This window comes from Hylobates moloch, unplaced genomic scaffold (assembly GCF_009828535.3).
Source record: "Hylobates moloch isolate HMO894 unplaced genomic scaffold, HMol_V3 SCAFFOLD_14, whole genome shotgun sequence".
Taxonomy (NCBI): Eukaryota; Metazoa; Chordata; class Mammalia; order Primates; family Hylobatidae; genus Hylobates; species Hylobates moloch.
In genome coordinates, this window is record NW_026652289.1 from 43,549,610 (window position 1) to 43,561,615 (window position 12,006).

General features: G+C 43.7%; 1 protein-coding gene across 1 annotated transcript in view; it reads right to left on the reverse strand.

The window, feature by feature from the left end:
• AGBL1 (AGBL carboxypeptidase 1) overlaps positions 1 to 628 on the reverse strand; it is an 825,749-nt gene extending 825,121 nt beyond the window's left edge. Inside the window, exon 1 of the mRNA XM_058427563.1 lies at positions 476 to 628. Coding sequence (XP_058283546.1) covers positions 476 to 526 — 51 coding nt within the window. The 5' untranslated portion in view covers positions 527 to 628. The remainder of the gene's footprint in view (positions 1 to 475) is intronic.
• Between the last annotated feature and the right edge of the window lie 11,378 nt (positions 629 to 12,006).

Sequence of the window (12,006 nt, forward strand, 5' to 3'; positions counted from 1 at the left end):
TCCCAGGCCATGCTGATGTAACTACAATTTGGGAGCCCAGTAAGATAGCCATTTAGCAGGAGATGCCCAGAAGGGTCCTCTGCTCACCCACCCTGTCCTCCCAGACAGCTCTGCATGCTCTCAGCAAGTCTTCAGCCTTATTCAGGAAGAGCTTCAACAGGTCTCTTTCATTTGCCAAACAGGCTTTTTCTCCACCTTTCCCATTTCTAGCAAACTTGGATCTTTTACCCAGAGCCTCTGATCCCACCAGGATCAATAATTTAAGCAGAACAATCATCAACATCATCGTGTTTAATATTTGAACTCCATAGCATCACTTAGGTCAGCTTCAAGGTGAGAGCTGACTCCTGTTCTCTTGCTGTTAGCAAACCAGGCCAGTGACTGCCAGAGGGGACTGTGTGCATAGCTCCCAGGCAGGCCAGCCCAGGCAAAGACCCAGCCCGCTGGGTTCTGCACCCACTCTACCCTTTCCTACCTGAAGCGTGTGCAGCAGGACCTGTAGCCCACTAGCTTCTTGTTCGGCCATCCTTTCCTCAGGTCCTAGGGAACCGCTGCCTGTGGCCAGATCCAGGCTGGAGAGGCGGCAGCTGCCAAGCTGACCTCGCTGCCCGCCTCGCAGGAGACGACTGCCCGGAGGCCTCAGCTGCACATGCTGCTGAGTGTGAAGTCAGCGCGGTGCAACCCTAGACCTCGGCACAGGCGTGAATACCCACCGACTCCCACTGTGGGGATTAGGTGAGCCCCGGCTGTGGGGAGGACTGAGCATTTGGGTGCAGGGGTGGGGAGGGCACCAGCATGAGTCACTCACCCACCTCCAGGCCCATGCAGGAGCAGAGCGAAGGAGAAGCCACCCTGGATGGCTGACAGGCATTCCCAGCTGACCTGGTCAGACTCCCTCTAGAGGCTCGCTCAGCCCGCCCCGCTACCCCACCCCACCTCTTTATTTTGGTCTGTTGCCGGCTCCCGGGTAACAGGAGACCCAAGAGTGCTTGCACAACTGTGGCAGTTCAGGGCACAGAAACCCAGGGCCCCCTGAGGTCCCAGGCTTAGAAACAGGAGCTCTGGCTGAAAAGGAAAATAACTATTCTGGACATTTTTTATGGACCACGTCCCTTACGTAATCTTTTAATTTTTACAGTAACCTTATAGAGGTGGGTACTATTATGACTACCCCACCCGTTTTACGAGTAAGAAAACTAAGGCACCGAAATGTTAAGCCACAAGAACACAGAGCTTAGGATTGCATACCAGGCCTCAAACAGGCAAGCTGGCACCAGAGCACAAGCACTACCCATTGCACCATCCTGCCTCTTGCTGCTGCAAGCACTTCAGTCAAAGTAATGGAGGGCTGAGAGCCATGTCCTCGGCCTCAGGGACAGCAGATGCCCGGGGCAAGTTTCCTTCAGACCAGTGTAGAATCCATGATCCCTTTCTGTGTTTTCTGCTGGGGATGTGTGAGCAGAGTCTTAGCGACTAGCTTCTCCTTCTCAACATACCAACACCCTTCAATGCTGGTTTCTCAAAGCATGGTGATGGGGAGTTACCTGGAAGCTTGTTAGGCCCCTCCCCAGAACTACTGTGTCCGAAGCGGCATTTAAACCAGATCCCCGGGGGATTTAGAGCTGTTTAACAAAATGACCAGAGAATTAAAGTTTGGAAATCTCCAATTTCGACTATATTGATTACATTGCCTGCGTGTTCAACAATTCCGACAATGTTTGACCCAATAAACGAGTGCCCAGCAAGCCCAAAGCACAACTTTACTGTGTTGAAAGCACGCTTTATTGCGTGAAATTGGAGCGCTGAGCTCAGTGGAGATTCTGACTGAGAGCACAGCCAGGTATTATAGAAAAGCCTCAGTCACTGGGGGAGTGAGCTCCCAGCCAACACCCCCGTGCAGAGTTTAGGGAGATTCTGTGAGCATCAAAAGCATTCATCAGGCAGGTACCAAGTACATCCGGGTGACTGAAGAAAGAGCATTTCCAGATCCGGCTTGGCCTAAGTGTTCTGAAGTCCCGAGTCAGGGGTCAGGCCTGGCCAAACCCTCGATTCAAGGGCAAATTCATGTAGTCCTGCCCTCAAGAAATTTCCACTTAATGGCTTCAAATATGAAGGCCTCCCATCTTGGGAACTGACTAGAAGCGCTCATATTTATGAAGCTTGCAGGGTGGGGTTGACCCCGTCTACCCCTACCCCCGTTTCTCTACATCTGGTGCCAGGAGGGTAGAAATAAAGGTTCCCCATGGATTTCTATGGGAGGGTGACGCATTTTAGGGCGTGTGCTCTCTTGATCCTCTAAGGCCCAGGGTGAAGGGAAGACAGAACTGTCTCATGTGACTGTCTTAAGGGGAGATCATTTCATGTTGCCAACTGGAAGATAAAGAAAAGAGATGGGGGAAGATAAAAACAAAACCATTTTTCCAACATAGACCTAAAAAATAGTTTAAAGATAGAAAGTAGTGAGCAGTCATAAAAATGACCTCAGAGGAGAGAACTAAAGGTTTTGCGGTCACACTCCCTGACGTTAGAATTTAAGCAAAATTGTCTCCATCTTGAAGAGTGTCTTGGTTAAGCTCCCTGGAATTGCAGAAGGCAGAAGTGAGATTAAAACCCTGTATGTAAAGGATTGCTCTCTTCTACTTAACGACGCGTTTTCCCCCCTCAGTGCCAGGAACCTGGTTTCCAGTAAACCCCTTGTGACATAAGGAGTGGGCTCGCTCTCTCCCTGGTGACACATCTGCCTCCCATGCCCAGCTTGGCTGCTCTCCCCTTCATCCTCTGGAAAATTACTTCCCACTTGGCCATGTGGATACACGTGGATGCCAGATAAGGAACAAAGTGCTAGTTTTCACCCTCTAATTTCTCTAACAAAACTAGGATGCAGGCCAGCTTATTGTCAGCCCTCCGCCGCACCTTCAGCACACTCCTCCCTTATGCCTCAACGGAGCCCTGTGGAGACCCCAGCAACCCTGTTTCCCTGCCTAGCAGAACCCTCTTCACTCTCATAGTTAGGGAAAGCCCCAGAAGTACCCACACCCGAACTCCCCTCTTCTGAATTCTATCTTTTTTTTTTTTTTGAGACGGAGTCTCTCTCTGTCACCCAGGCTGGAGTGCAGTGGCGCAATCTCGGCTCACTGCAAGCTCCGCCTCCCGGGTTCACGCCATTCTCCTGCCTCAGCCTCTCCGAGTAGCTGGGACTACAGGCGCCCGCCACCACGCCCGGCTAAATTTTTTGTATTTTTAGTAGAGACGGGGTTTCACCGTGGTCTCGATCTCCTGACCTCATGATCCGCCCGCCTCGGCCTCCCAAAGTGCTGGGATTACAAGCGTGAGCCACCGTGCCCGGCCCTGAATTCTATCTTAATGACAGCCCATTCTGTTAGTGGACTGATTACTTTAGGCTGAAGTATAAATGGGTGACAGCAGGGAATTACGCTCTTCCCCAGTTAACATTTGGATTTTATCAGGGACTCTCCTGAAAGGCAGGTGAGTGTGGAGTCTGCCTGGACAATACAATATCCTACCCAGAGTAGACTGAAGCGAGTACTCATTAAACCACATGGAGCAGGCAAGAGGGGTTGGTCAGTGCCTAGGACAGGCCACGGGGGAGGAGGCTTCTTTGTGAAGCAGAGAGAGGACTTCCTACTCATTTTACATAGTATCTTCTGAAGAAAGGGTTTAGGGAAGCCAGAGAGGAGGTTCAAGCAGAAGTTCAGAGAGATCTTAGTTCTCTGGCTTTAAAGAAAGATGCATTTAATGTAATCCAGAGATTCCTGTTGCAATTCAGGCCTCCCCCAGACCACCTTCTGGTTTAGTGATTTGCTAGGACTCACAGAACTCAGAAAAGCCATTGTACTCACAGTTACAGTTTATTACAGTGAAATGATACAGATCCACATAAGCAAAAAGAGAGAGGCACATAGAGCAGAGTCCAGGAGAGACCATACATGAGCTTCCAGTTTTCCTTCCCCTGTAGAGTTATGCAGCCAGCACTCCCAGCAACAATGTGTGCAACACACACAGGGTATTGCCAACCATGGAAGCTCACTTAAGCCTTGGTGTCCAGGGTTTTATTGGGAGTTGGTCATGTAGACATGAATGGCCTTAGTCTCTATCCTTGCCAGAGGTCAAGCTTATACTGTGTTGCCCAGGGCCCTCAGGTAAACAAAGACACACATGAGGCAGGACATTCCAAGGATTTAGAGATTAGCTCCCAGGAGCTAGACAAGGAACAAACCTTTCTTTAGGCAAGATTAATCCTTTGCCGCACACCTGCCCTCTTATCCCATCATCTCAGACTCAAGACTCTCATATCTTATGAATAAGATAGAGAAAGAAGTGCAGGCTTCTATAATTAGAAGGATTCAATAGTGAGCAGAATGCCAAACTCAAAGAGTAGTAATTAATAAATTGACACTGACATAGAGGGTTTTCTAACAGCATTTAGAGTATTCAGTCCCCTTGGTCTTTCCTATTCAACATTTTTATCAATGACAGGTGAAAATAAAGGCTACACGCTCATCAGATTTTCGGATGACACCCAGTTAAGAAAGATAAGAATACGTCAGATGACCGAGTTGGAATCCAAAAAGATTTCAACAGCCTTGAGTAATGGACCAGATCCTACAGGATGAAATACAATAGAGCCAAGAGTAGAAATTCCCTCCCCCAGGTCTTCACTACCACCTGACAAAAATAAGGTTGGGAGGCTTGGCTAAACACTACTGGATGTGAAAAAAGCTTGGGGGTTTATCCGGAGGTGAGACCAATATGAGTTCTCAGCACGACCCCACATCCCCAAAGCATCTTTTCAGTCTAATGTCATCACCTTTAAAAGGGGGATAAATTTTGTATCTGTAACCAAAATAGCCATGAGGTTGAACTGAGATTTTTCCAATGAGAGTAAAGGTCCCTGGAAGATAAATTCTCCATAGATTTTTTTTTTTTTTTTTTTTTTTTTTGAGACAGAGTCTCACTCCGTCACCCAGGCTGGAGTGCAGTGGTGTGATCTTGGCTCACCGCAACCTCCATCTCCTGGGTTCAAGTGATTCTCCTGCCTCAGCCTCCTGAGTAGCTGGGATTACAGGAGTGCGCCACCACGCTCGGCTAAGTTTTGTATTTTTGGTAGAGCTGGGGTTTCACCATGTTGACCAGGCTGGTCTCAAACTCCTGAGCTCAGGTGATCCACCCAGCTCGGCCTCCCAAAGTGCTGGGATTATAGGTGTGAGCCACCACACCCGGCCCATAGACTTAAATTCATAAATGGCAAACAAGATTTCTTTCCTGAGAGTAGAAGAGAGAGGGTAGGTAGCAGGAGACCATGCCCTGCCATGAGGATGGGAGCACAACTTCCAGGAGTCTTAGCTGTGCCTTGAAGGATGCAGTGACTTAGCGCTCAACAGTGCAGGTACCACAGGCAGAAGAGGAGGCATGAAAGCAGGGAGTTCCTCCACTGCTGCACCTGGAACCAGCCCCACTCCACTCTAAACACAGAACACGTGGTTTCAAGCTTTTGCTCCCGTGTCTATTAGCTATGTGACTTGGAGCCAAGTTACCTAAGCTCTCTGTGACTCTGTTTTCTCATCTGTTAAATGGGGGGATGATAATGCTTACCTCATAGGATTGCTAAGAGGATTAATTTGAGCAGCCCTTACAATGTTTTCAGCGCAGTGCTTGTCATCTGAAAAGCACTCAATAAATGCAGTCGTTATTGATATTACTGTCATTATTATTACATTTCAGATTTGATAATACCTACTAAAATAATTGGTGAGAGGGTTAAATGAGCAAATGCATGTGGAAGTGACTAATGGAAGTTGATGACAGGGTGGTAAATTATTGAGCAGTGATACCCTAGATTCCTCCTAAATAAGAGGGTACTGGGTGAGGGAAGTGACTTGACTTGACATCCATATTTCTGCCCAGCAAGAAAGAGGTTTGGAGTTCTGATCATTCCCAAGCATCTCTCAAATGAATTGGCCACAAGGCCTGTGCAACTGAAGGTGCCACAGAGGGCCTGCTGAGATACCAGACAAAGCAAAAATGACGCAGATGAGAGCTCAGCCTCTTTCAAGCTAGAGAGACAGAGAGCAACAACCTGACCCACCATGGCCAGTGGCCTGTGCAGCAAGCTGAAGGCAAGCCAAACCTGCAGCAAGGATGGGCTGACCAACACCAGGGATTTTGCCCTTTGAAAAAGAATTAACTTGAGACCTAAAGTGAGAGATCTGAAGCAGCTTAGTCATCTCCACCACAGTGAGATCTTGTAACAAGGGCAACACAGGACACAACAGAGAGGGTACAGAAAGCATCTCCAGGCAATACCAGAATCAAGACTGCGCTCGCAACATCCCTGGTTAGGAAGAACTACCTTCTCATGTGGTGTCCTATGACCTGACTGTATCACCACAAATTCACATATTGAAATCATAATCCCCAATATGATGGTATTGGGGGTGTGGCCTTTGGGAGGTAGTCAGGGCATGAGTGTGGAGCCCTCATGGATGGGATTAGTGTCCTTATAAAAGGGCCCTTATATATAAAGAGCTATATATTAATATTAGTGCCTTTATGAGCCTTGCTCCTTTCGCCACTTGAGGATACAGCTAGAAAGAGCCACCTGTGAACCAGGAAACAGGCCCTTAACCAGACATTGAATTTTAGGCTTCCCAGTCTCCGGAACTGTGAAAATAAATTTATTTTGATTATGAGCCATTCAGTCTAAGGTATTTTCTTTTAGCAGACCAAATGGACTGAGACAAGGAGGAATTGAATCTACTCTACTCTCTTTATAGTGTTACATAAGTTGTTTTTTAAACTGTATGTTGTTCTCAAATGAAAGTGAATGTACTCATTTTTTACTAGCAGATAGACTCAAAGAACAATTCAAATATTTTTATATCTGGATGACTTTGTATCTGGCTATTCCATTCTGGGGTCCAGAGTGTACAAAACAGGTGAACAATCATTCTTGCTAAATGTTACAATTCAATCATTTCTGGCATAACTTTGGGGCCCAATAATAATAGGAAGGCTTCCCTTGGCGTTGGGAGAACATTCTTGACCACCACTCCCCCAGCTTAATTATCAGAGTCTTAGTCATACTTGTCCAAGTTTCAGAAAGCTCATCACCCTGCCTTTTCTTATCTCTAAATCCTGATCTATTAAACAGGTGTCCAGGTGATAACTTATTCTCCTCCACTGTCTTGGAAGGTTTTTCTCCTCCTCCTGGTTGATGTGAAGCAAAGCCCACATCCTTCAGGACCTATGGAAAGTGGTAGAATACAAAAGTCACACAAAGGGGAATGCCTAGAACAGTGAGGGGAGGTTTCAGTGGCAGTTGATTTATCCTCCTTCTCTCAGTAGTGCTCGCCTGCCCCCACCCGACCACACACCACCACCACCCAAACCTCCTACCCCTTTGACCTCTAGTGTGGAGTGATAAGGGTTATAATTAGGATGAGTTCACACAGGGAGAAGATTGTGTGATGCTGTGGTCTCACAAGGAGTTTCTTGTGAACTATGGAAGCTTTGCTTTCAAATGCAAACTTTTTAGATGGGATCAAGGACCATATTGCTTGTTTATATGTAAATTGTATTTTCTGGAAGAAAAATATAATAAAGCATTTTTTAAAAATCTTCCAAACTTTTCACACAGACCTAAGTTATTCCAGAATCCCAGAAAAGTATTATTATCACAAACGGGATCACTGGTCCCAGGAGGAAATACATATTAGCATTCCAGGACCAACAGTTTCCTATGCCTGCTGTGAAGTAACAGACCAACACACTGAGACAGCCGGGTGTGCAACAGAAGAAGAGTTGAATGATCACAGGGCAGATGGGTGAGGAGATGTGAGGAGACCCTCAAATCTGTCTCCCTGAGGAGTTCTGGGTTGAGATTTCTAAGTGGATCATGGAGGGTGAGGGGCTGGAAAATTAGGGGCATTGACTGGTTTGGGTAAGGGGGAAGAAATCATCAGGATGTGGAAACTGCCTTCTTTGATGAGTCATTTCCTTCTGGGGTCTTTCAGACCAGCTGGCATCAGTGGTTTCACTGATATGCATGACCAGAAAGAATATCTCAAAGGGAAAACTCAATGTTTCACAATAATTAAGTTGTTATCTACAGAGAATTTAAGAGGAACTATAATCTTGTGTCAGGATTTCCATGATTCTGGGGTGGTAGGCAGCAAACAACTCTAAGGAAGCAAGTCAGAGAGAACAAGCTGAGCTAGTAAATGCTGAGTGCACTGCAAGTTTGGTTTATTTTCATTTCTCCCCCTCCTGTCTTTCCTGATAAATTCTATCATGTTTATAGAAATGGTTTCATTAGTTTAATTGAATTATTTCTATCAGAGAATACGAGAAGGGTAATTGGCTCTGGACTAGTCTGTATTGTTTATTTCTTTACTTCATTAATATCTGCTCTTTATTATGTCCTTTCTACTTATTCTGGATTTAAGTTGTTTCTATCTTTCTAACTTCTTAAGGCACAAATTTAGATTACCAATCTTAAATTTTTCTTCTCTTCTAATATAAGCATATAAAGCTATAAACTTCCCTCTATATACTGCCTTTGCTGAGTCCCACAACTTTTCATTTGTGTTTATTATCATTTAGCTGAAAACATCTTCCAATGTTTGACACATGGGGTATTTAAACATGTGTTTTATAAATATGCAGATATTGGGACTTTGCCAGATGTCTTGGTCCATTCAGTGTTGCTTTAAAGGAATGCCTGAAGCTGGAAAATTTATAAAGAAAAGAGGTTTATTTGGCTCATAGTTCTAAAGGCTGTACAAGAAGCATTTGTGTCTGGTGAGGGCTTCAGGCTGCTTCCACTCATGGTGAAAGGCAAAGGGGAGCCAGTGTATGTAGAGACCATGTGGTAAAAGAAGAAGAGAGAGATAGGGGAGGTGCCAGGCTCTTTTTAACAACCAGCTCTCACAGGAACTAACAGAGTGAGAACCCACTCACTCTCCTGCTTCATGGAGGGCATTGATCCATTTATGAGGGATCCACCCCCAGGACCCCAACACCTCCCACTAGGCCCCATCTCCAAACACTACCACACTGAGGATTAAATTTCAACATGAGATTTGGAAGGATCAAACTTCCAAACCATGACACCAGAGTTCCTTTCACTAATTTTCAGTTTAATTCCATTACAGACAAAGAACGTATTCTAAATATTGGAAGATTTCTGTCATTTCAAATTTACTGAGATTTCATTTTTGACCCAGCATATAGTTAATCTTAAAGAAAATTAAATGTGTATATAAAAAAGAATGTATGTTCTGCAGCTGCTGGATGTAACATACTATAATTGTCAATCATATCAAAGCAGTTGCAATGGATTAGATGTTTGTATACCTCCAAAATTTGCATTGGAATCTTAATCCCTAATATGATGGCAGTAGGAGGTGGGTCCTTTGGGAGGTGATTAGGGCATGAAGGCAGAGCCTTCGTGAATGGAATCAGGGCTCTTACAGAAGACAGCCCAGTTATCTCCCTTATCCCTTTTTCATATGTAAAGACACAGTAAACCTGACAAAAACAAGAAATGGGGAAAGGATTCCCTATTTAATAAATGGTGCTGGGAAAACTGGCTAGCCATATGTAGAAAGCTGAAACTGGATCCCTTCCTTACACCTTATACAAAAATTAATTCAAGATGGATTAAAGACTTAAATGTTAGACCTAAAACCATAAAAACCCTACAAGAAAACCTAGGCAATACCATTCAGGACATAGGCATGGGCAAGGACTTCATGTCTAAAACACCAAAAGCAATGGCAACAAAAGCCAAAATTGATAAATGGGATCTAATTAAACTAAAGAGCTTATTCACAGCAAAAGAAACTAACATCAGAGTGAACAGGCAACCTACAGAATGGGAGAAACTTTTTGCAATCTACTCATCTGACAAAGGGCTAATATCCAGAATCTACAATGAACTCAAACAAATTTACAAGAAAAAAACAAACAACCTCATCAAAAACTGGGTGAAGGATATGAATAGACACTTCTCAAAAGAAGACATTTATGCAGCCAACAGACACGAAAAAATGCTCATCATTACTGGCCATCAGAGAAATGCAAATCAAAACCACAATGAGATACCATCTCCCACCAGTTAGAATGGCCATCATTCAAAAGTCAGGAAACAACAGGTGCTGGAGAGGATGTGGAGAAATAGGAACACTTTTACACTGTTGGTGACACTGTAAACTAGTTCAATCATTGTGGAAGTCAGTGTGGCGATTCCGCAAGGATCTAGAACTAGAAATACCATTTAGCCCAGCCATCCCATTACTGGGTATATACCCAAAAGATTATAAATCATGCTGCTATAAAGACACATGCATACGTATGTTTATTGCGGCACTATTCACAATAGCAAAGACTTGGAACCAACCCAAATATCCAACAACGATAGACTGGATTAAGAAAATGTGGCACATATACACCATGGAATACTATGCAGCCATAAAAAAGGATGAGTTCAGGTCCTTTGTAGGGACATGGATGAAGCTGGAAACCATCATTCTGAGCAAACTATCGCAAGGACAGAAAACCAAACACTACATGTTCTCACTCATAGGTGGGAATTGAACAATGAGAACACGTGGACACAGGAAGGGGAACATCACACACCCACACCGGGGCCTGTTGTGGGGTGGTGGGAGGGGGGAGGGATAGCATTAGGAGATATACCTAATGTTAAATGATGAGTTAATAGGTGCAGCACACCAACATGGCACATGTATACATATGTAACTAACCTGCATGTTGTGCACATGTACCCTAAAACTTGAAGTATAATAAAAAAGAAAGAAAGAAAAAAAAAAAAACAAAAACACAGTAAAAAGATAGCTGTATATGAACAAGGAAGAGGGCCACCACAAGGGAATGACTCTCCCAAAACCTTGATCTTGGATCTACCAGCCTTCAGAACTATGAGTAATAAGTATCTGTTACTTAAGCTATACAGTCCATGGGGCATTTTTGTTATAGCAACCTGAATGGACTAAGATAGTGGTTGACAGCCTTGTTGAGATCTTGTCTTATGATTATGGGATTTGTCTCTCTCTCCCTTGTCAGTTTAGGCTTCATGTATTTTAAAGCCCAGTTATTAGGCAAATACACATTTACAATTTCCATGTCCTCCTAATGAATTAAAACTTTCATCACAATGAAATGTCCCTCTATGTCTTTGGTAATACTTTTGTCTTAAAGTCTATTTTGTCTGATGTTAATATAGTCACTCCAACTTTATTATGCTTATGGTTTACATGCTACATCTTTTTGCATCCTTTACTTTCCATTTATCTGTGTCTTACACTTAGTCATTTCTTGTACACGGAATATAGTGGAGTCTTACTTTTTAATCCAGTCTGACCATCTCTGCCATTTAACTTGAGTGTTCAATTATGTTTAATGTAATTACTGATATGATTGGTTTTGAGTCTGCCATTTTGCTGTTTTCCTGTTTGTCTCATTTGCTTTTAGTTTTTTCCTCCTTCTTTTTGCCTTGTTTTAGTATTCAATTTTAATTGTGCTATTGGCTTTTCAGCTCTATCTCTATGCATTGTATTTTAATGCTTGCTCAAAGGATTACATTATGCATCTTTGACTTACCACAGTCTAGTTGGAGTTTATATAATAACATTTTATGTAAAAATATAATAACCATGCAACAGAATAGCATTATTTGCCTTCCCCTGTATTTTTGATATTGTTGTTGTATTTATTACATCTATGTTTGTTATAAACCTCACACTATATTAATTTGGAAAAAATTATATAATCTTTTATATCTTGTTACATGGTTACCATTCCCAGTACTTGTCATTCCTTCCTGTTGATTCTGTCAAGAATCTATCAAGATGATAGATGATTCTATCAAGAATCGTTTTTCTTCTGCTTGAAAACCTTTCTTTAGCATTTCTTGAATTTGTGATCTACTGGCAATAAATCCTCTCAATTTTTATTTACTGACAA